The following is a 23,448-nucleotide window of genomic DNA, read 5'->3' as shown; positions in this document are numbered from 1 at the left end:
GGGGGGGGGGAGGTGGGGGAGGGGAGGAGGCGGGGAAGCGAAGAGGGCGGAAAGAAAGCCTTTTCTCCCTTTCCGGAGATTTTTTCGGCTCCCCCAAAAGGAAACAAAAGAAGGGAGGAAAGGAGGAGGTTTTGGGAGGGAGGAAGAAGAGAAGGGGGTAACGAATAAATAAGTAACCGGGATCCCGAACGGCGGAGGTTACGGCAGTTTGTCTCTCCCCCTCCCGGGAGCCACCTTCTTCTCCAACCGTCCCGGCCGCGCTCTCGGCGCTTCTGAGGAGAGACCTGGCTGAATGACGCCTTTTATAGACTCGCCCTCGTGTCCCGCCCCTTCCTCTCCCGCCCTCCCTTGCGCTACGGGGCCGCCCGCACCGGCCGGCACGGAGCGCGCGAGCCCGGGTTGTTGACCCTCGGGCTGCGGCCCGCTGGTTGGGTGTTCTTTTGACGTGACAAGAGGAGGAGAATCTTCCTGCTCCCGCCGCCGCCGCGCCCCCGCCGACTCCCCGTGCGCTCAGGCTGCCGGCTTGCAGAGTCGAGGGCCACGTTAGGCCGCCCGTCCCCGGCGGTGGAGTACAGGCTCGTTTTCAGCCCAAGTGTCTCACCGCTGCCTCCCCCCACACGCCCGGAAAGTGGTTCGTTCTACGCCGCGGCCACGGAGGCGGGGCCGGTCGGGCCCTCCCGAGGGTGTTCCGGAGAGGGCGGGAGCGACGGGCCGGCCCGCGGGCCTGAATATTCAGTTTCTCGCTGAATATGCATAAGACTGTACCAAGATGGCGCGCCCGAGCGGCGGGACGTCGGTATTTGTCGAGAGGCCTCCCAGGATGGCGGGGCCCCTCCTGTCCTCTCGTGGAGGGCCACGCGGAGCCCCTGGCCTCGGACCTCCGGCTTGAAAGCTGTTCTGGAAGAGGGATGGCTGCTACCCGAGAGCCGCGGGTCACGCGACCGCGACAATCCGAGAAAAGCAGATTAGTGGTGGGGGCAGAAGACGAAAGTCCTTGGGAATTCGAGGTCAAGGAATGTGAACGTTTAGGAAATCCTCCACCTTTCAGAAAGAAGGGGGCGGCGGAGTGTCTCAAGGGGGTCTCCAACGAGAGCGTGTCTCCACTCTCTCCAACGCGACCGACCGCACCGACCGCACAGCCTTAGTGATCCCTGTTTGATGTCAGTGTTACGTCACCACCCGGACAGGGAGCCCTAGGGAAAAGGAACACGCCCCTCCCCCAGTGCAGTTGCTGTTTGCCAGACAACCTGCATACTTCATCCCTGATGCTCTTCTCTTTCCTGTCTGTGGGATTATCCACCGTGGCCCGCTACCAGACGTCCTCAGTCCCTTGGATCTGAGACCTCACAGCTTAATTATGCCATTATCCCTGGGCCCAGCCTCAAGCCCATGCCCTGGCTTCCTAGTCTTGCTTCAGGTCTTTCCTCTCCATCAAGTCCCAAGTCACCCTTGAATCCCAGGGCATCCTTCTCTTTTGTCTTTACATGTTTTATTGTGTGTGTGTGGGTGTGAGCAGACCACAGCGCACACGTAGAAAGGATCGTTTGTAGACGTCAGCTCTCTTCCTCTACCATGTGAGATGGAACTCAGGCTTCGAAGCACCAGCCTTTGCCTGCGGAGCCATCCCACTGGCCCTCCACACCAGTTCTTTTTGAGGCATGTGTGCTTCCATAGTTTTTATTCCAGTCTCTCCTATTACCCCTGCCCCACCCTCCCCCGGGCTCTCCAGTTCGATTTCACTCCTCCATTTGCCCTTCCTTCTCACAGCTGAGGTTCTGGGCGGTGATGATGGCAATGCTGCCCAGCACAACCCCTGCTCCCATGATGTCAGAGGGTGCCACGGCCTCATAGAGCACATAATACTGCAGCATCAATGCTACCACCACCTCGGAGTGCAGGACAGCACATACCAGGGCAGGGTGGGCCTTGGTGACCGCGTAGCTCACACACACAAAAGAAACCAAGGCAAGGAGCCCCACGGCCACCACACAGCTCCAGCTCAGAGGGTCTTGGGGTAGCACCGGTGTCTGCAGCACAAAGAGGCCCGGTAAAGAGACCATCAGCCCCACCAGGCCGAAGAGGAAGGCCACTGTTGGTAAGCAGGAGGGGAAGTGTAGAGAGCGGTAAACCTGTAGCCCCAGTGACAGCGCCAGACCTCCCAGGAAAGCCAGTACGTAGCCCAGGGCTGTGTAGAGGCCTGTAGTCCCCTCTTGCAATGTCCCTAGTCCAGGTCCCACAATGATGATTAGTCCAAGGGTGCTGCCAAACAGGCCACACCAGGCGTAGCCACTGAGACCCTGGCTCTCAAGGCAGAGTGCGAGGAGGGCCGAGCACACGGTGGAAGAACCTTTGCGAACAGTGACCGCGTTGCCTGCAGGCACCACCTGGACCGCACTGTAGGCACATGCAATGCTGAGGACGTTGAGCATGGCATGAAAGAAGGCCCGAACCCGAACATCAGGAGGTCCCAGCAGTGGGTCACCACGAAACTTAAGTAACAAGGCAATGGGGAGGTGGAAGAGGCATCGAAAGATGAGCAGCTCCAGCGAGGGCAAGTGGGAGGTCTGGTAAGCCATACGGGAGAACGGGCCCACGAAGCCAGCAGACAGTCCTCCACCTAGCAAGGCCACAAACAGACCCTTGGTGGCATCGGAGGGCCCGCAGCGATGGTTCGAGGGGAGGCTGGCTGGAGTGGAGGGCGGTGATGGCTGGGTGAAGTCAGGTAAGTTGGAATAGGGATAACCGGCATCCTGTTAGGAAGAAAGGAGCTTGGACATGAGGGCCACCACAGCCTGGGCAACTTGGGGTAGGGTGAGTACCAGGTTGAGATCTTGGACCCTTCAGAATAGTAGAGGAACTCATAGGAACTAGAAAGGGCCTGAAGATGGATGAGGTGGTACAATGCCATCTTTGAGCATCTAAAAGCAGGAAGCAGGGATGAATAGTCCTGGACCATGTTTCTCTGGATCATGTTCCCGGGAGGAAAAAAAAGAGAGGACCCAAGGTACTCTGTTCATGTGAGGAAAGGGAGTTAGCTTCAAATGCTTGTGTATCCATATGATGTCACAAGCTCCAGGGACTTCTGGGTACCTCACTATGAATTTCACTTGTAGGTGTCTCCAGGACCACTGGGAAGTTTAGAGGAGGAGGGAAAGAAATATCCAGATGCTGAATGTTGCCCCCACTATTCCCCTTTGCCCCAGGACTCACCAACTCTTCTTGGACTTCCTCCTCTCCTCCTGGGTCCGGTTGCCTGATCCCCTTCAGAGCTTCAGCCATTGTGACTTGGTTAGAGTAGGGGTAAGGTTCTTCCCTGGAACCTTCCTGGGGGGGGGATTATTTTCTCATAAATTCCAACTCTGGTCTGTTGTTTATTTGGGGGGTTGGTTTTTTGTTTTTTGGCTTGGAGTAAGTTTTGGGGGTGAGGGGAAAGAGACAGGCTCTTTCTATAGGCCGAGTTATTCTGGAATTCACTGTGTTGTCCAGGCTGATTATAGGTGTGTACCACCATTCCAGGCTTGTTTTCTGTCTTTGTTGCTATGACTCCAAGTTCACTCTCCTCCTCCTCTCTTTCTCTCTCTCTCTCTCTCTCTCTCTCTCTCTCTCTCTCTCTCTCTCTCTCTGTAATAAAACTGCTTTTGGTTTATGTTTTGCCTCATTTTATAAGGGTTGTGTTTTTTGTTTTTTGTTTGTTTGTTTCTGTACATGTGTGTGTTCATGTCCATACGAATGTGGAAGCCAGAGGGGAACATTAGATATTTTTCTTCAGTCTCTGTCCACCTTTTCATTTTTTTTTTTTTGACAGGATTTTTATTGGCCAAAACTTGCCTAGTATGTTAGGCAGGTTGGACAAAGAGTCCCAGAGGTCCATGTGCCTCCATTTCCCCAACTTTGTGATTTCAAGCATGCAATGCTCCTGCCTGGCTCGCTCGCGCGCGCTCTCTCTCTCTCTCCTCTCTCTCTCCTTTCTGGGTGTATGTGTGTATGCCATACTGTGAGTGTGAGCACACGTGTGACACAGTGAGCACGTGGAGATCAGAGAACAGCTCAGGTGTCTGTCCTCACCTTCCACCTATCTGAGACTGAGTCTTTTGCTGTGTGCTTCTGCCGATGTCACAGTAGCTGACCCGAGAGCTCCTGGGGATCCTACCGACGCTGCCCTCCATCTCACCATTGGAGGAGTGCTGGGATTACAAGATCGATTCTGTGTCCGGCTTTTTGTGAGGCTTAAGGACCTAGACTCTGAGCATGCTCCCCAGCTCTTTTACTTGAGTTCTGGAGCTCAAACCCAGGTCTTCATTTCGTGTTTCTTTGACAACACTTTACCGAATGAGCTATCTCCCCAGCTCTTTGTTTGTTTGTTTCTTTCTTTATTCTTATTTTTAAATTTTATTTTGTGTGCATGGGGGTTTGCCTGCATGTCTGTGTACCACTTATGTGTGCCTGGTGTCCTTGGAGGTCAGAATAGATGTTTGTAAACTGCCATGTGAGTTCTGAGAGTTGGACATGGATGAGCAGCCAGTGCTCTTACCTACTCAACCATCTTTATAGCCTCAGTTTCTTTTTTAAAAAAATTTAGTGTGTGGGCAGACGTGATGGCCCACACCTTAAATCCTAGCATTTGGGAAGCAGAAGAGGATCTCTGTGAGTTTCAGACAACCTGATCTACATAGTGAATTCCAGGCCACCCGGGGCTGTTGAGACTCTGCCTCAAAAAAAAACAAAAAAAGAAAAAAGAAAAAGAAAAAGAGCATGTGTGGATATGTGCATGTGAGTGCACAATCTGAACCATCTCTCCAGTGCGAAGCTTTACTTTATTTTTAACTATGTGTATGTGGGTGCGTCAGTGTATGTGCATGAATGCAGGTGCCTGCAGAGGTCAGAGATATCATATCCCCTGGAGCTGGAGGAGGTTGTGAATGGCCTGATTTGGAGGTTGGGAATAGAACACTCGGGTCATCTGCAAGAGCACTGCTCTTTACCACTGAGCAGTTTCTCTAGCCCTCAGTTCTTGTTATCTGGAACAAGGTCTTGCCCAGGCTGGTCTCAAACTCACGGTGTACTCTGGAATCTTGAAATCTCGATCTTCTTGCCACTGTCTCCCATGCTTGGGATTACAGGCCCTGGCCACCATGTTTAGCTTCACAATGTTTGAAGGAGTGCTGGGGTGGGCTTTGTTTGGTTGGTTGCTGCTGCTGTTTAGAGAGAGAGGGTTGCTGTACAGCTTGTATAGGTCTGAGTAGCTTGGAACTTGCTAGCAGACCTGGAGCTTGCAGTGATCTTCCTGTCCCTGCTGCCCAGGGCCCGTATTATAGGCTTGAGCCACAAAGCTCCACCGGGAGAGTTTTGAGAGTTTGCTCCTCTGTCTCCTGATGTGGTTTTTGTTTTTTGTTTGGGGGGTTGTTTTTATTTTTGAGACGGAGTCTCACTGTGTAGCCCTGGCCGACCTAGAACTCGCTGCTTAGACTAGGTTGGCCTCCAACTCACAGAGATCCTCCTGCCTCTGCCTCACCAGCAGCATCATGCCAGGCCTCTCCAGAGTTTTAAATTTTACAACACCAGGGAGGAGTCTGTAGACTCATCCCATTGATAGTTCAGGAGTATGTTTCTTACGTATGTTGTATTTCTTAAGCTTCTTATGTTTCTTAGGCTTATGGTGTGCATCGAGTGCAGGAGCCCCACACCAAGGCCTGCATTTATTTGCAAGGACACAGAGTGGGTATTTATTTCCACTGGTTAAGACCAAATTCCAAGCTTTGTGTTTATCTGTACTAGTGATCATCCATGTGATCACCCATTCTGTCAGGTTAGGGCCTTCCTTGCCTGTGCCTCACCAGTGAAAGACCCTAGCCATTCCTGAAGAGGGATGCCCCCCGGGGCTATTGCCCTGTAAGGATGCTAACTCTGGGTCTATAGGTTCCACTGGGCCCAACTGTGAGTCTACCATGTTGTATGTCTGTGGCCCAGGAGAACGTGTATGGTGTGCATGTCTGTAGTGAGCAAATGTGCACACGCAGCATGCTCTAGGAGATGTACACTCCTGAGTGAAGAGTGTGCAGAGGGAAGGGCGGGCGTGGGGGTAAGTCCCTTCCCAGGGAGCGAGTGGTCTAGGGCAGTACAGCCCGGCCACCGCCCCGCAAGGTGTCTACCCTCCGTCGTTCGTTTCTCTGTGTGGGAGCCACCGGGCCAAGGCCATCGGACGCCAGAGCCCAGTGTTGGTGTCGGCTGCGCTGCGCTGGCTTCCTCTCGGCAGCAGCAGCGGCTGCTGGGGGGGGACTGTTTCCGGGGGTGGGGGTGGGGGGGAGGACCGGGGCGGGGGGAGCCGATGATGTCAGTGGCGGCGGCGGCGGCTGCGGGGCTGGGCCGGGGCCGGGCGCTGGGGGGGCCGGGGCAGGAGCTGGAGCCGGAGCTGGAGGAGGGCGAAACCCGAGTGGCCGGGGGCGGCCACGGTGATGAGCCCGGCCTGGCGGACGCGGCGCCATCGCAGTCAGGTTGGCCCCGGGGCGAACCGGGCAGGGTTAGGGCGGACGGGAGCCAACTACCTTGGCCCCTTCTTTCCGCTGCCCGGCGCCGCGGGGGCCCGGGCCGCGCCCCGCGACCGCTCCCCTTCCAGGTTGATCTAGGGGCGCAGGGGTCGGGGGCTGGAATAGGCCCCGCCCCCGGGCGCGCACGGCGCTGGGGAGCGACTTAGGGCGCCCTGGTATGGCGTCCAGCTAGCCGCGGCTGGGGGACTCGGTCTCCTGGGGCCGTGGAGAGGGTCGCAATCACTCCACCTATGAAGGGTTAAATTCTGCAGCCCAATGTCCCCCTCCCTCTGTGGGGCAGGTTGGGGGTGGGGTGGGGCGGGTGTGATCCCAGGCAAGCGCTGCAAGCTTCTGGGAGAGCGATGGCGTAGGAGCCAGGCAGAGAGGGGGAGGGGTGGCCCTCTGGGCGCCCCAGAGTTGGGGTGTACAGGGTGCGCAGTGCGAGCAGGGGCCCGGAACCGCCGCGCCGTCGGGGCAGGGTTGTTGCTGTGAGTTTTGGAGATTGTGCCTCCTACCGTGCTGTGGGGCAAGGTAAACTGCTCCTGGGCTCCACCGTTTGCTGGTCTGGCAGCGAGGGGTCTGCTAGGGCCCTTCCTGATACATAGAGATAGAAAGCCAGGAGGGGTACTCATTGGTACTGAACTACAGGATATGGCCCTGTGGCTTTAGGTGACAGAGTGTGGTCTCTGGGGTTCTGTGTGTAGTTTTGCCAGCATGTGTTTTCTTGTAAGAATGTCTTGTGTTGCACATATGAATGTTTATGAATGTTTGTTTTCTGTATAGCTGGCATGGAGTGTGTGTTTATGTACCCATTTGAAGAGTGCAGTTGTGGACCTTTGAATCAGAAGGTATCACGCCTGAGTTCCATTTCTGTAGTCCTGATGAGGTGTGGCCCAGTTGTGTAGAGGACAGAGGGTGGATGGATTTGTGTGTTTGTGATGGGCAAGTTTCGTGGGGGCCGCATGTCTGGGACTCAAATCTGCTGCTCAGCAGGAGCATGAGAAACTGAAGCCTGTGGTCAGCTGGCGCTGGTGTTGAGGGGCTCCGGGTGGGACCTGCAAGATGGGTTTATGGGATCATGGGCGGCCAAGCAAAGGGAAGGTTGCGTGTTTGCAACATTCTCCACGGGATTCTTTGTGACGTTGTTTGTGGGAGCCTGTCTGGGCTGTTGGGCTGGGAGTTGAGCTGGTCAGAAAACACTTGGGAGGAGGTGGCGCGACAAGGGCAGTGTGGGCCTCGGCCCCAGAAGACCAGTGGAAAGCTTTGTATGCATGTCTGCCTTCTGTGCGTTTAAGGGACAGCTGTAGGGCTGCCCCGGAGATGTTAGGGAAGGTCGGGAGATAAATATTAACCAGAGCAAGAGCAGCAGACATGGGTGCTGTTGGGTGGCACTGTTCTTTCGCGGGGGTTTGTGGGTTTGCCTCTCACCCAGCATGTTGGGGCCATGGGGAGGAAAGTCCTGGCGCCTACAAGGGAAGTGAGTTTAGACAGAGTGGCTCCTTGGCCATGTTTATGTAAAGAACGCGTGTGACTTTTGTCACTAAAATGGAAAAAAGGATCGTGAAGGGTTTCGTCTCCTCCTCCTGCTTTGCCCTCTCCCTTTCTCTGCCCCCCTTGCGGGTGTCTCTGACGCACACGGGGCCCTACTCCTGTGACAGTGGAAGAGCTTTGGACAGAATTTGCTCACTAAGCAGATTCTTTGGAACAGGTTTCCCCACCTTTGGGGCCTGGGCCCTTCTGTGCAGGTGGGAGATACACATTGTCTGCTCACTCCATTTGTGCACAGCACTGTGCCCTGCATCTAGCCCGTCTCAAATGGGGAGTGTGAGGGCTTTGTGGCCGTACCCTCTGTAATGGGTGATGGGGCTGGCTGCCTAGGAGGCCTGCAGGACAGGTGCAAGACGGGAACTCTGCACTGGAGCTGGTGTTCTGGTACCTCTACGGTGTCCTCCCTGGGACGTTCTGAGTGTCCTGTTCCACATCTACAAGATGGGGCTAATGACTGCCCTACAGATCTTCCAACAGCAAATGGAAAATAGGCCCGATATATAGCAACAGATTAGAGACGGTGCCAGTGCCGGCCCGTCAGCCCTGCTGCTGCGGAGACTCCCCTGCTCCCTCCCGGTTTCGCTAGTGCCAGTAGCCGTAAATAGTTGGTTTGCCTGCCCTGACTGTACCGGCACCGTTTCCAGGCTTTTCTGTACCTTCGCTCATCCCATCCTCACTCTGACACCCTGACTACCCCACTGAAACCCAGAGAAGTGAAGTGCTTTGCCCCAAGTCACTTGGGTAGTGAGAAGTGGTGAGGCTCCAGATCTTGTCTCTTGACTCCTGTCCTCTGCTGCTTTCTGGAGCATCCAGCATGCGCATGCCAACACATGCACCACAGTCTGTGCAGAGCATCTCGCTGCCCCCCCCCCCTTTTTTTTTTTTGAGACAGGGTAACACTCTTTAGCCAAGATTAGCCTCTAATTTTTGGCAATCTTCTTGCCTCAACTTCCTGAGTACTGGGATTACAGGCTTGAGTCATCACACCTGGCTTACCAATATATATTTTTTTAAGTTTTTAAAAGATTTATTTCTTTTATCTGTATGAATATTTTGCTCATATGTATGTGTGTACCACGTGTGTACCTGATGCCTTAGGTCAGAAGATGATGTTGGATCTTCTGCAGCTGGAGTTGTGGATGGTTGTGAGACACCATATGGATGCTGGGAGTTGAACCTGGGTCCTCTTCAAGAACAAGTGTCCTTAACTGCTGAGCCGTCTCTCCGGCCCTTCACCAATCTATTTTTGAAGACCCGTATCATAGACAGTCCTCTCAAGAGCCTCGGCCCAGAGTGTGAAACTGAGTATCTGTGGCTTTGCATTGTGGGTGCTGGCCATGGGGCACTGAACATTGATTAAAATCAGAAGGAGGATTGTCCTTGTCTCATGAGTCATAAAGGGCAAAGGAGGAGATGCATTTTAGTACAGTTTTAAACAGTTTGGAGGGATGTTGGGATGAGGTCAAGGAAAGGGCATTAAATGTGTGTGTGTGTGTGTGTGTGTGTGTGTGTGTGTGTGTGTGTTTCATGCACTTGAATGTGTTGGTACAAGTGCCCAGTGCGCGTGTGGAGGCCAGGACAAGACGTTAGTTGTCTTCCTCTATTGCCCTTCACCTGATTGGCTTGAGAAAGAGTCTGACATGGACCCAGAAGTTGCCATTTTGGCTAGGCTAACCAGCCAGTGAGCCCTCAACCTGTCTCTGCCCTCCAATGCCGGGTGACAGGTACAGAGCCACGCCCCAGTTTTTTATGTGGGCGCTAGGGATTTGAACTCAAGTGCTGTTACTCACAGAATTGTCTCCCCAGCCCGGATTTTTTCAGTTACATTTATTTATTTGTGTTTGTACACATGCCACGGTGTACACATAAGGGTTCGGAGGACAGCTCGCAAGAGTTGGTTCTCCCCTTACCACATGGACTCTGGGGATTCAGGTTTCCACGCTTGTGGGGTATTGCCTATACCCTTTGAGCTATCTTGTCCTAGCTTTTGTGTTTTTTAGACAGGGTCTCAATATTTAGCCCAGGGTGGCCTTGAACTCTTTGCAGTCCTTCTGAGTGCTGGGATTACAGGCATGAGCTACCAGACCCTGCCTCCAAGGACCGTTTTCAGCCCAGGAGTTACAATAAACTGCAGTTAGTGCTAAGGACGCTCTCTCAGTGGAAGAGGTAAACCTACAGGCAAGCAGACAGCATGTAGTCCATGGCCTTGATCGTGTGAGTGCTAACAAGGGCTTGAACTAGTTTGGCAGCCAGAGGGGCTGGAGAAGGCTTGCAAGTCATTTCCATGCAGTGTCAGCCGGACTTGGTGACTGCTGGATTTGAGAGCCAGGGAGAGGGTGGAGTCAGATGTGACACAGTTAACACGTAGCACGTGAGAGTTTGTGTGGTGATTTATGTAACCGGCTGGCCTGCTATAGGTTCTTCAGGGCAGGATCCAGCGGTATGGCAGAGGGAAAGCTTCAGCATCTGGTGTCATCCAAGCCTGGATTCAAGTTTTGGCTGTTATAATCTATGTGACCTTGAACAAGGTTTTTCCTCTCCGAGGCTCAGTTTCCTTTTCTGTAAAATTGGGAGACTATAAATCCCTACGGTGGTCTATTGTGGGTAGCTGTGAGGATATAATTAAATGAGACCATGTATATAAAGCCTCTAGAAATGTGGCAGGCAAACTGAGTGTCTCAAACATCAAGGTATGGTCATCATCCTCAGCTCCAAGGATGGCTTCTTTTTTGAGAGGAGAGACTCCAGGAAGAATAGTTTTGTTTTAGAAAAGTTTCATTATATAGCCCAAACTAACTTCATACCCATGATCTTCTGGACCCAGCCTCCAGAGTGCTGAGATTAAAGGCTTGTGCCACCAACACAAATTCTTTCCCTTACCAAAACCCTGCCATTCTGGCATCTCCCGGCATTCTTCTGGGCCGGGGTGGGACCCGAGGCCATGCTAGGGAGGTGTCCTGTCATCGTGCTGCACCTTCAGCCTCTAGATGTTTCTAACCCCTCATTATGCGCTAGGCACTGTTCTAAGAACAAGATCCTTGAACAATCAGCATAGTCAGAATCCCTACCCCTGCCCTCCTTGGAGCCCACATTCTGGAGCTAACGAGCAGTGTGTTTTATTTACTGAGCTACACAGGGAATGCATCAGGTAGGGAGAAAGCGGGAAGGGGGCAGGGAAGGCCCCTAAGCAGGGTGACTTGAGTCACATCTTAAAGGACTGGAACATGAGGTTTGCGGTGATCTGGGGGAAAGAAGAATCCGGATGGGGACCACAGCAGGAAGGAAGGAAGAAAGGAAGGAAGGAAGGAAGGAAGGAAGGAAGCATCCTGGTGTATGTGCTCAGTGGCACCTCGGAGGGACCTCAGTCAGGTGAGCGTAGAGAAATGGGCCAGGCGGTGGTGGCGCACGCCTTTAGTCCCAGCACTCGGGAGGCAGAGCCAGGCGGATCTCTATGAGTTCAAGGCCAGCCTGGTCTCCAAAGCGAGTTCCAGGACAGCCAGGGCTACACAGAGAAACCCTGTCTCAGGGAAAAAAAGAAAGAAAGAAAGAGAAACAGTAAGGACACAAACAAATAAAACTCTAAACCACGGAACTACCAAATTCATCCTTTCAAAATTATATTTGTTTATTTACTTGATGTGTACGGGTGTTTTGCCTGGATGCATGTCTATGTACCATGTACCAGCCTGCTGCCCATGGAGGTCAGAAGAAGGCATGAGATTCCCTGGGACTGGAGTTACAGACTGTTGTGAGCTGCCATGTGGGTGCTAGCAATTGAACCCGGGTCCTCTGGAAGAACAGCCAGTGCTCTTAACTGCTGAGCCATTGCTCCAGCCCACCACCAAATTCATCGTGAAGCCCAGATTCTGCCTTTTTTTTCTTCATCACTTTTCTCACCATTTTCCAGGGCTAAGTTCCAAGACTAGGCACAGTTACCTCTCAGTATCCACGAGAGATTGGGTCCAGAGTGCCCCATGGGTATTGAAATCCTTAGGTGTTCAAGTTGCTAATATAAAATATAAAATGATGAATTTCTATAATCCCAGCACTGGGGAGGTAGAGTCAAAAGAATCAGGAAGGGGTTCAAGGCCATCCTTGACCAATTCAAGGTCTGAGCTATATAAGACCCTGTCTCAAAATAAATAAATAAAATGGCATAGTAGTTGCATCTAAATTATGTATGTCCTCCCATTTACTTTCTCCCTACTTAAAATGTTTAATATCACATAAATTCCACATAAATAGTTTTGGGAGATTTTGTTTTATTTTACTTTGATTCAGGGTTCTCCCATGTGGCTCTGCTGGCCTGATACTTGCTATGTTGATCAGGCTGGCATTGAACTTGCTGTGATCCTTTTGCTTCTCTTTCTCAGTACTGGGCTTACAAGCACGTTCTGTTCCACCACACCTGTTTAAATAGTTGTTCTATTGTGTTGTGGAGAGACGAATCACAAGAGAATAAAGTCTGTGTGTTTGGTAGAGGAACAGTGTTTTGGAATCCTGTTGATCCCTGGTGGTTGAGTCTACCAGTTATTAGCTCATGTTATCTTTACCACCACCCTGCACAGTGGGAACTATTTATCACCCTCTCCATACAGACAAGGAAACTGAGATAAAGGATTACGTAGCAAGTATCTTCATCTCCCATGACCCCTTTCGGGGCACTGGCCAGTGACAGGACAGTTGAACTGCTCCAAACTCCAGGAGAGCTAGCAGCAAAGCCAGGAACAGATCACTGCACCAATACACTCCCTTGACCTGAAGAAGAGTTTGCAGTGTCTGACTTCTCCACAGTGGTTATTTGGAGTGTTAAAATGAGGTGGTGTGCATAACATATTTTGCTATACTTTGCCCATTAGTAAACGACAGCTCTAAAGCTTGTCGTGATAATGATTCTGGGTGACCGCTAAACCAGTTTTAGTCTGTTCAATTCTCAGAAGCACCAACAGGCTTTGTCCCAGGCAGTCCACACACGGGAGCATACCTGCAGGTACCCACCTTGTAACTGGTGCAGGTGGGCAGTCCCGGCTGGCCTCAGGGGTGCATGGGGACTGGAATCAAACTGACTTTGCTCATCTTTACATTTCTTCCTAGAAAAAGGAGCCACGTAATTCTCACGAAAGTTCTAGGTAGGCCAGCAGTGTTCCAGTGGGGGCTGTTAACATCCTTTTTCATGGTGTGTTGAAGTCATTGGAGACTTGAATCCAAACCTTATAGGGCCAGATCCCAGCCTAGCTACTAACTGGCTAGACGCCCTTGAGCAAGCTACCTAGCATGCCTGAGTCCCTATTATCTTCACCTGGAGAAGCCACGTTAAGTGATGAGGAAAAATGAAATAATGCAAATACAGTGCTGAGGCCATCATAGGAGGGCGTAAGAGACAAGGACAACAGACGAGGTGGGAATCTGTCCCCAGAACTCCCGCCATACCCACAATGCAGCAACCCATGGGGCAACACTTGGGCTCTTGTTCTGCGCCAGGCCTGTGGCTACAACCTCGGACTATTGGTCTGTTGACCACCTTCCTCCTTCTTGTCCGGAACAGGTATCAGAGCCATCTCATCTCTTAGGGAACATGACATGAGGTACAGCCTTTAGTCAAATAATATCAGTAATCAATGAGAAAAGAACATTTTGGGGGTGATGAGAATTAGTCAAGGAGCTTCCGATGTGGGATACTAATGAGGATATGTGTGACCCACGGCATGTGGAAGGGGCCAGAACTTCCTGGCTGCATTGAGGGTGGATGAGAAGGACCCAAGCAGTCTCTCCTGTTGTCACCAGCCATGTGACTTTGGAGAAGGGACGTGCCTGACTCTGGAACTCAGATCCTCAGCTGAAAAATTAGGAAGCTAAGACTTGCAGTGCCCAGCTCGTGATTATCATAGCTCACATTTGGGTTGCCTCCTGTTCCATTTGGATGAACCTCTCAGCAAGAGGTGAGGTGGGGGTAACCCATCCCCAGCTTTAAAGACAAAATCCACAAGCCAAAGGTCTCAGAGTAAGGAGCAGGACCTAAAGGCCCTCACTCTTGGTCTGGTTACCTTTCCAGTGTCTGCTGGAGACCAGAGCAAGCAGGCATGTGTGTGTCGGCGGTCACCTGGTAGCTGGGCTAGAAAGCCCTCACTGAGGTTTCTGGGTCTGTGGTGTATATGAGGAGGCATACTCCTAATGTGAGAACCTAATCAGGTTAGTCTAGAGTGTGTGTGTTGGGGGGGGGGGGGGCGCTCTATTTTGATATGTAAATGAGCCCGCTGTGATTAAGTAAAAAGTGGCAAATCTTTGATTTCTTGGAGTCTCAAGATTGGGCCAAAGGGATTAGAAAGGTCTGTGAGGCTGTCCTGCCTGTGGATTGGACTGTGCTGCCCTGTGGAGGTGAATTGGGGATATGCAAATTATCCTGTCTGTCCTCCTCAGGGCCAGCAGAGCAAGGCTCAGCGATAATCTACGTGGCCTCCTTGGTCTGATTGGATTTGGCCAAATAGCCTGACAGGCTCCTGGGAGGGATCAGGGTTTTCAGAGCAGCCTATGTGCCTGTGACTTTGACTGATGTACTGATGCCCACGTCCTGGATCCTTTCCTTGTGAGGACCCTATCCTCTCTCCTCTTGATTTCTGACACAATCTCTGTTTCTCTGCAGAAGGAAAAGGCCAGGCTGAAGGAACTTGCTGAGCCATTACTCTGCTCCACGTTGGCTATGTTCTCAGGTGAGAGGGTGCTGGGCGGACTGCAGCTCGGAAGGAGTAGACCGAGGCAGGAGGCCAGCCAAGGCGGCCATTTTGTCCAGTCCTGAAAGATGCTCAAGTGTGGAAAGCTTCCCTCTTGTACCGCTTACTGTGTATCTGGAGGTCATGACCACTTGACCTTCACTATGAGCTGAGTTATCCCTGGTCTCTTCTGGCCCAGATGTTAAACATGCTGGTCTTGGACATTGGTTTGATTCTGCGTGGCTTAGTTTTAACCCATGACTTCTGTGACGTGAGTTGTTCAGCCTTCCACCAGATTCTGACCAGCCTCTAACTGTCCTCCGTTCATCTCCCTAGTCTCAGAGGCTCCTGACCTCTGCCTAGTCTCTGAGACCCTCCCTGGCCTCTTTTCCCCATGTCCAGGCTGGCACCATGCCACCCCCTGCAGAGGTGACGGACCCGTCCCATGCCCCTGCTGTCCTGCATCAGCTCAATGAGCAGCGGCTCCGTGGCCTCTTCTGTGATGTCACCCTCATAGCCGGAGACACCAAGTTCCCTGCTCACCGCAGCGTCCTGGCTGCCTCTAGTCCCTTCTTCAGAGAAGCCCTGCTAGCCTCAGCGCCGCTCCCACCAGTCCCCGGTGGCTCAGCTCCCAGCCCCGCGACCGCCATAGCTGCCTCTTCCTCCTCCTCCTCCTCCCCGACTCCAGCCTCTCCTCACTCCTCATCCCCTCCACGGGTCCTCGAGCTGCCCGGGGTCCCAGCAGCAGCCTTTTCCGATGTCCTCAACTTCATCTATAGTGCCCGGCTGGCACTGCCTGATGGGGGAGGGGATGGGGCAGCTGTGGCAGAAATTGGAGCTCTGGGGCGGCGGCTGGGTATCTCCCGCCTACAGGGCCTGGGGGAAGGAGGTGATACTTGGGTCCCCCCTGTTCCAACTCCCCTGACCACCTCACATCCTGAAGAGGACGGTTTGGGGCCAGGGCTTAGACCAGAGGGCGAGTGGGTGGGTGACAAGGCTGAGGCCCCGGCTCCTGACTCACAGCCCTCCTTGTCCCGGCGGCCCTTTCCCTGCCCGCGATGTGGCAAAAGCTTCATCCATCCCAAGAGGCTGCAGACACACGAGGCCCAGTGTCGGCGGGGGTCCAACCCTCGGGGCTCTGCAGGCCTGGGAGCCGGGAGCTCTGGCCCTGGGGGTCCTGCAGGAGTGGATGCCTCGGCCCTGCCACCACCAGTGGCCTTCAGAGATGGCCCCGAGCATGTGGTGAAGGTGGTGGGCGGCCACGTGCTTTATGTGTGTGCGGCCTGTGAGCGTTCCTACGTGACCCTGTCCAGCCTGAAGCGGCACAGCAATGTCCACTCGTGGCGGAGGAAGTACCCCTGCCGCTACTGCGAGAAGGTGTTTGCCCTGGCCGAGTACCGCACCAAGCACGAGGTGTGGCACACCGGAGAGCGCAGGTGAGTGACCGACTGACCGCAGGTGGACGAGGGAGGGGTGGGCAGAGTGTGGGCTCTAGAAAGCCGTCCATCCACACTGGATCGGCTCTTGTCCTGGTGCCAGCTCACTGCCACCACTTGCCTCCGTTCAGCCCCAGTTCCTTCACCCGAGGCCAGCATCTTGCTGCCCAGCCAGGCTTGGTGCAACGGGACACGCTAGGATGGGAAGGAAAGTTTGCCCTCACAGAGAGGACTGTGGGAGTACAGGCCTGCCTGGTGGGGCTTCGAGCACGCAGAACAGCACCCGATATCCCCTTAGCATGTTCATTTTGTCGTCTGTACCACAGCAGGCATTTTGAGGACTTAAATCGATGACTATCCCCATTTCACACGAGAACAGCTGAGGCGGAGTGGAAGCTAGCCAGGGTGCCGAGCTTGCTCTGCGTCTGCTCGAGGCTAGCAGGGCCCAGCCCCCAGCAGGAAGGGAGGATGGACAGTTGCTGGGGGACGTTAGAAGTTGGAGGGCTGTAGATGACAGGGCAAGACGAGGCCCTGTCTTCAGGGCTGTAACTCAAGTGGCTGTTCCCGCCCTGTTCCCTGCTGTCGTGACCCAGGTACCAGTGCATCTTCTGCTGGGAAACCTTTGTCACCTATTACAACCTGAAGACCCACCAGCGAGCCTTCCATGGCATTAGCCCCGGCCTCCTAGCCAGTGAGAAGACACCCAACGGAGGCTACAAACCCAAGCTTAACACCCTCAAGCTGTACCGCCTGCTCCCCATGCGGGCAGCCAAGCGGCCCTACAAGACCTACAGTCAGGGAGCCCCCGAGGGCCCTCCCTCTCCACGCCTCCACACTCCGGCCCCTGCAGCAATGCCAGCCAGCCCCCCAGCCCTCCCCCCACCTGCCCCAGAGCCTGGGCCTCCTGCCTCCGTCATCGCCTTTGCTCACCCTGCCCCCTCTGTCATTGTCCACGGGAGCAGTAGCTGTGGAGCCGGGGGTGGGCCAGCCGGCACGGGAGGGTCCCAAGCTGCCTCAGTCATCACTTATACGACCCCCCCAAGGCCCCCCAAGAAACGAGAGTACCCACCTCCTCCCCCTGAGCCTGCAGCACCCCCCACCAGCCCAGCCACAGCTGCAGGGCCAGCCTCAGCCACGGACGAGGCCAAGGGCCGGAATCTGCGGGCTGGGAGGACTCTGACCTACACAGCCAAGCCCGTGGGTGGGGTTAGTGGGAGTGGGGGCTCCCCCCCAGGGACAGGCCGAGGTTCCTCTCAGCTTCAGGCCCCACCTCCACTGTGTCGGATCACTGTGCGGATTGGAGAGGAAGCCATTGTCAAGCGCCGCATCTCGGAAACTGACCTGCGTCCTGGAGAGCTGAGTGGAGAAGACGTAGAGGAGAGTGAGGAAGAGGAGGAGGAGGAGGAAGAGGAGGAGGAGGAGGAGGAGGACCAGGAGGAATCAAAGACTGGAGGGGAAGATCAGCTCTGGAGGCCCTACTATTCATACAAGCCTAAGCGTAAGGCTGGAGCCACTGCCAGCGGGGCCAGTGGGGTCAGCGGGGTCAGTGGGCTGCCCCGAGGACGAAGACCACCACGCTGGAGGCAGAAGCTGGAACGAAGAGCCTGGGAGGAGACCCCGCCAGTGGAGGGCCCAGGAGGACGAGGCCGTGGTGAACGCAGGCACCGTTGTGGGGACTGTGCCCAGACCTTTGCCACTCTGAGGAAGCTGAGGAAGCACCAGGAAGCCCACAGCGAGGGCACCCACAGCTCCAGGACTGGGAGGAGGTCTTCCACTCGATTCACCTGCCCCCATTGTGCCAAGGTGTGCAAGACAGCAGCTGCCCTGAACCGACATGGGCAGAGGCATGCTGTGGAGCGGCCTGGGGGCACCCCCACCCCTGTCATTGCCTATTCCAAAGGCAGCATCGGCACCAGGGCCAGCAATGTCAAGGAGGAGGCTCCCCAGGAGATGCAAGTGTCCTCATCAAGTGGGGAGGCGGGCGGTGCCAGCGCTGCTGTTGCTGAAGCTCCTGACACGGCCTCACTCCAGGACCCCGTCATCTCTGGGGGTGAGGAGCCCCCAGTAGCAGGTGGGGGCAGCTATGTGTACCCACCTGTGCAGGAATTCCCCCTGGCTCTGATAGGAGGCAGCCGGGAGCCCGGCAGTGGCAGAGGAAAATCTGGGAATGAGGGGCCAATGGGAGCTTCTGAGGGAGACCGGATGGAGGGGATGGGGACTGCCAAAGTCACCTTCTACCCTGAACCCTACCCACTTGTCTATGGCCCTCAGCTCCTTGCTGCCTACCCTTACAACTTGAGCAACTTGGCTGCTCTCCCAGTCGCTCTCAACATGGTCCTACCTGATGAGAAGGGTGGTGGGGCCCTCCCCTTCCTACCAGGGGTCTTTGGCTACGCAGTGAATCCTCAAGCAGCACCCCCCACCCCACCAACCCCACCTCCCCCAACTCTTCCTCTGCCAGTTCCCCCCAAGGGAGTAGGGGGACCGGCAGGGGTTGAGAGAACCCAAAAGGGAGATGTGGGGTGAGCACTAAGGCCAGATCCCCCTTTCGCCAGATGCCAACCTCCCTGAGCCCCCACCACTAGCAGCTCCCTGGCCTCCCTGCCCCTTGGGAGCCCCATCACACTCTAGTGCAGGGATTGGGGGCCCCTGGAGCTCAGGAGTCAGGCTGCTTTGTGTGATTGTAATCTCCCCACCCCCTGAGAAGGGATTTTCGGTGGTTCCCCTCTCAATCTTTGCAGGGAATGACCCCTGTGAGGGGAAGAGCCAGCTCCTATTCCTTCTCCAGCCCTTGGGGCAACTGAGCAATATACTTACCTGAATCTCTACTTACAGCCCCCACCAGCTCTGAATGTCTAACCTGCTCCCCTGATTTGTAAACCTAGGGGGAGACCATCTCTCTCACCTAATGATGCCTGCTCGTTCTGAAGCTTTCTCTAAGTCCTTCTCCAGATGCTTCCTAGCACATTCCATTCTCTGTGGCCCAGGGCCTGGACCAGACCATTGTGATATCTGACCCACCAGCCTGGAAGCATGGCTTTGGATTCCGTTCTTCCCAAGGGTGGGTTTCTCTCTCCTTGTTTCTTTCCTGTTACAATGCCATGCTTCCTTGGCTTCCATGCCTTCGGATCTTCCATATCCCTTCCTGTGCTCCTAGACTTTGGAGATGGCCTAACCCAATCCAGGTCAAAAGGAGGTGGGGGGGGTGTTCTATGGCTGAGCACTTTTTCAGTACAGGGCAGGGAAATCTTGGGCCCTACCTTTACCCCCAAATCCAGTGACTCCAGATTCTTCCAAGACAAAAGAGGTGAATAGATCATATCTCTTCTGGCCTTTATATGTGGCTTCTTTGGGGCTAAACCAAATTTGAGCACCAGGTATGAAGCACTCCATATAGGATGGAGAAGAGAATCTCCTTCCTCCCTGCCAACCCCTCACTATGGTTTCTTCTAGATTAGACCAAATAGCCAGAAAAGTGATGGGGGTTTGATGTGTGGGTAAGCCCAAGATTTGCACATAACCTTCCATCCTTCCCTTAACCCTGTCTCCGCTAGTGTCATGTCCTCACCAATCACTCCAGATGGTTCGGAGGGAACCATCCTCCTGTCCTGGTGGGCTTTGGGGTATCCCCACCAACTTTGCCTCCAAAATAGCACCTTATACCCCTCTTTGACTCAGTTCCCCACACCCAAAGATCCCAGCCTAGGGATGGGGGTGCAGGGATTTTAAGTAGTCCCTAATCCCTAATTTGCACTAGTTAACCCTGGTCAGGGGTCCCTATGTTTCCTCCCAGTGGGGAGGATAAATATTTGTTCCTACTTCTTGTTGAAAATGGGGCCTCCCTAATGTGTGATTAGGTGGATATTTCCCATATTACCCACCTCACCTCCCCTCAAAACAAAATAGCTCAAAAGGGGAGAGCCAGTTTTGGGGAGCAAATTTGATGTGGGAATTAGAGGAGTATGACTTAAAAGGAGAAAGACTGTTTTAATCAAATGACAGCCTTTCTCTCGGCTACTGTTTCCTGGGGCCAAGATGGCTGCCCTCTGACCTACTATGGAGAGGGCAAGATCATGGCTTTTGAGGGAGGTGAGTTTGGAAAGGCCAGGAGCATTTTCTGCCCCCTCCTAACCTCCCTGGTACCCAGGGAGGGAAAGGATTTGACAGGCTTCCTGAATGTTAACCACGGAGGGGTCACTCCATTCCTCCTCTGTCTCTTTGCACTTTTCTTGGTCTTGGCCACAGCCTGAGTGAAGAATTTCCTACTGAATGTACCAAGTTCCAGTTTTTAAGGGGGAAAAAGTTTCAAACAGGGAAAAAATGGGAAAAAAAAAAGAAAAAAAATCACTAAAAATTCCCATAAATCTTGTTTCTGGCACTTTAGAAAAACTGCAAAAAATACATAATAAAGAATACATATATATATCTACACACAAATTATATATATAAATATATCTATATATACAGCGGAACCACAAGAGAGACTGAGGAAGGCCTGCAGGCAGGGGCAGGTATGATGACAGCCCCCTGTGCCCTTCTTAGCGCTCCTCTGAGGAAGTCAGGAGAGTAGAAAGGGTGAAGATGGGCTGTGGAATTTGAATTTCAGAATAGGTCAAAATTACAAAACCACAGACCTTTTGGAAGAATTAAGATTATGTGTTTATTTTTTTTTAAATGGGTAGGGTAAGGAGAATAGCTTCCAGAATTTGGCAACAAAGTTGTAGTAAAGCAGAAACTTAAAAATATGTATTTGAGCTGGAAAGTTTCAATATTGTGAGTTTCAGGTATTGGAAATTTGGGGTTTTGCAATTTTGTCATTTGAAGATGATCAAGTCTTGTCAGTCTGTGCCCTCTTTCCCCGTGTTCCCTGGGAAGGAGGGTGATAGAGTGGGAAGGCCACTGGTTCTGTGCCATAGCACGCAAGATTTAGAATTCTACAGACTAGCTCTATCCGTAGTGAGGACCCAGACTTAGAGAAACTGACCAATATTTATCTCAGATTTGTGTGTGTTTCCATTTCTCCAGGACAATAAACCAACCAGACAAATGAACTGTGTTCACAGTGGGGCGCCAGGTGCGATTATTTGTGTGGCTGCTGGGTCGGGGCAGGCATTGGCTTCCCTTGCTCCTACGGGATTCTGAGACCTATAGCCTAGGCCCCCTCCCAGGACCAATGTCTAGCAGTCGAGTTGATATAAGGCCTGCCGCTCCAGGTGCTCCACTGGAGTCGTAGTGCCATCAGGCTCCAGCTCACTGATCTGACCTCCAGGGAGAGACATTAACTCAGGAGCTGGAACTGGAGCTCAGGCAGCTGAGTGCTTGCCTAGCATGCAGGAAACCCTGGGTTTGCTTCTCACTCCAACATGGTGGCACGCACCTCTAACACAAGCACTTGGGAAGTAAAGGCAAGAGGATCAGAAGTTCAGGGTTATCCTCAGCTACACATGGAGTTCCAGGCTAACCATGGCTTCACAAGGCCCCTTCTCAAAAATGCAGTGCCCCCTCCTTTAGAAACACCCTCAATGAGTACAAGTGCTAGGTTCAAGAGTTCTGTGTCCCAGACTAACCTTTGCCTTAAACCAGGTCCAGCTCTTTTTCTAGTTTGAAGGTACATTGGAGCAGAAACTACATCATGGCCACGGGAGCTTGTCCTCACCCCTGTGTCCTCACTGGCTTTGTCTTGCCTGCTCTGTATCCTCGTGTGTCATGCAGGGGTAGCTGGGAACGTGAGCAAGGCTGGTCAGGTAGACGGGAGCTTTGGAGGAACTCTGGTGTGAGCTCCCTGGCCAGAGTGGGCAGCCACTGAGAAGCCCTAGCAGGTTGCCGTCAACGACAGTCGCGGGTCTAGTGGCACTAGTTTTATAAACGTTTTCAAGAGAAGCCTGAAATCCAAATGTCTGTGAAATACACCAATTTTAAAGGTACCAAGCTTCAAATAGTTTTTCCTTTTATGTGAGTGTGTTGTTTGCATGTGGATGCACCACGTGTAGAGTGCCAGAGGAGGCTGGAAAGAGGTGTTGGATGCCCCGGGACTGGAGTTACATGTGTGGGTTCTGGGAATCAGACCTTGGTCCTCTAGAAGAACAGCCAGTGCCCTTAACCTCAGCATCATCTCTCTCCAACCCTTAATTCAGATTTCAAATTACACATCTTTAATCTCAGCACTCAGGAAGCAGAAGCAAGTGGATCTCTGTTTGAGGCCAACCTGGTCTACATAACAAGTTCCGGGCTAGCTAGCCAGGGTTACATAGCAAGATCCTGTCTCAAAAACAACCGAGGCCAGGCTGGTCTACAGAGCAAATTCCAGGACAGCCAGGGCTACACAGGAAAACCTGTTTTGAAAAACCAAGGTCCAAGAGTGGTGGTGAATGCCTGTAATCCCAGAATTTGGAAGATAGAGGCAAGGGAATTACTACAAATTCATGGCCAAAATCTGGTACATACTGAATTCAAGACCAGTCCAGAGAGAGAGGAGAGGAGAGGAGGAGAGGAGAGGAGAGGGAGAGGGAGAGGGAGAGGGAGAGGGAGAGGGAGAGAGGGAGAGAGAGCGCGCGCGCGCGCGCGCGCGTGCGCGCGCGAGCGCACATTCATGTCAGGCATAACGACTCATATTAGAACCCCAGCATTGGAAGGTTGAGGCAGGATTGTTGTGGGTTTCAGCCAGGTTAGGCTATAGAGCGAGACTGTCCCACACAACCTTCTTCAAGCTCTAATTTTGGGACATAAACCATTAAGCCGCTCAGAATCTGTTTCTGTATCTGTAACATGAAGCAGATAGTAGTATACACCCACAGAGAACTCCTGTATACCAGAGCTCTGAAACTGATGGGCTTTGGTTTTGGTTGTGGTTTGGTTTGGGCTTTTTTGTCTATGTTCTTGGGTTTGTACAGGTCTTATTAGTTTGTTTTGGAGTAGTTGGAATTGAACCCAGGGCCTTGAGAACAGTAGGCAAGTACTCTACCCCTGAACTACTTACCAGCCCTTATTTTCCCTTCATTTTTCATTTAATGGTTTTGTTGTTGTTGCTTGAAACAACTTTGAACTTCTGATACTGCTGTCTCTTTCAAGTGCTGGGATTATGGGCCTGCTACTGTTTGTTTGGGTTTTGTTTTAGAAACAGGATCTTAGTAAGTTGTACGGTCTGACCTTCAACTCACGATATAGCCTCAGACTTTCCATTTCCGTGCCTTTGGAGTAACTGGGGTTATAGACACGCACACCATGTCCTAATGG

General features: G+C 53.1%; 2 protein-coding genes across 7 annotated transcripts; one reads left to right on the top strand and one right to left on the bottom strand.

The window, feature by feature from the left end:
* Slc35g6 (solute carrier family 35 member G6) lies at nucleotides 1-3,309 on the bottom strand. Its single transcript, XM_052756633.1, has 2 exons — nucleotides 3,211-3,309; nucleotides 1-2,750 (listed from the first exon to the last, which is right to left on the bottom strand). Exons 1-2 carry the CDS (start codon nucleotides 3,277-3,279, stop codon nucleotides 1,737-1,739), a joined length of 1,083 nt encoding a protein of 360 aa, XP_052612593.1. The 5' UTR covers nucleotides 3,280-3,309; the 3' UTR covers nucleotides 1-1,736.
* Nucleotides 1,982-22,139, top strand: Zbtb4 (zinc finger and BTB domain containing 4). Of its 6 annotated transcripts, none has more exons than XM_052756619.1 (4): nucleotides 1,982-2,095; nucleotides 14,713-14,779; nucleotides 15,182-16,215; nucleotides 16,809-22,139. In XM_052756619.1, exons 3-4 carry the CDS (start codon nucleotides 15,191-15,193, stop codon nucleotides 18,739-18,741), a joined length of 2,958 nt encoding a protein of 985 aa, XP_052612579.1. In that variant the 5' UTR covers nucleotides 1,982-2,095; nucleotides 14,713-14,779; nucleotides 15,182-15,190; the 3' UTR covers nucleotides 18,742-22,139. The 6 variants fall into 6 exon arrangements, with proteins under 6 accessions (XP_052612579.1, XP_052612580.1, XP_052612582.1 ...); XM_052756620.1 differs by lacking the exon at nucleotides 1,982-2,095 and adding an exon at nucleotides 2,475-2,567; XM_052756622.1 differs by lacking the exon at nucleotides 1,982-2,095 and adding an exon at nucleotides 2,698-2,722.
* Nucleotides 22,140-23,448: the final 1,309 nt, after the last annotated feature.

Source organism: Peromyscus californicus, unplaced genomic scaffold (genome assembly GCF_007827085.1).
Source record: "Peromyscus californicus insignis strain IS unplaced genomic scaffold, ASM782708v3 Scaffold_3__1_contigs__length_106647218, whole genome shotgun sequence".
Taxonomy (NCBI): Eukaryota; Metazoa; Chordata; class Mammalia; order Rodentia; family Cricetidae; genus Peromyscus; species Peromyscus californicus.
The sequence above is the reverse complement of the archived record's forward strand: the minus strand, read 5'-3'. Positions and strand labels throughout refer to the sequence as shown.

Excerpts from the sequence above, each read along its gene's own strand:
- Zbtb4 (XM_052756619.1), top strand. The coding sequence starts at position 15,191 with ATGCCACCCCCTGCAGAGGTGACGGACCCGTCCCATGCCCCTGCTGTC. Across the intron at positions 16,216-16,808 it reads TGGCACACCGGAGAGCGCAG|GTACCAGTGCATCTTCTGCT; the intron begins GTGAGTGACCGA and ends GTCGTGACCCAG.
- Slc35g6 (XM_052756633.1), bottom strand. The coding sequence starts at position 3,279 with ATGGCTGAAGCTCTGAAGGGGATCAGGCAACCGGACCCAGGAGGAGAG. Across the intron at positions 2,751-3,210 it reads AGGAAGTCCAAGAAGAGTTG|GATGCCGGTTATCCCTATTC; the intron begins GTGAGTCCTGGG and ends TCTTCCTAACAG.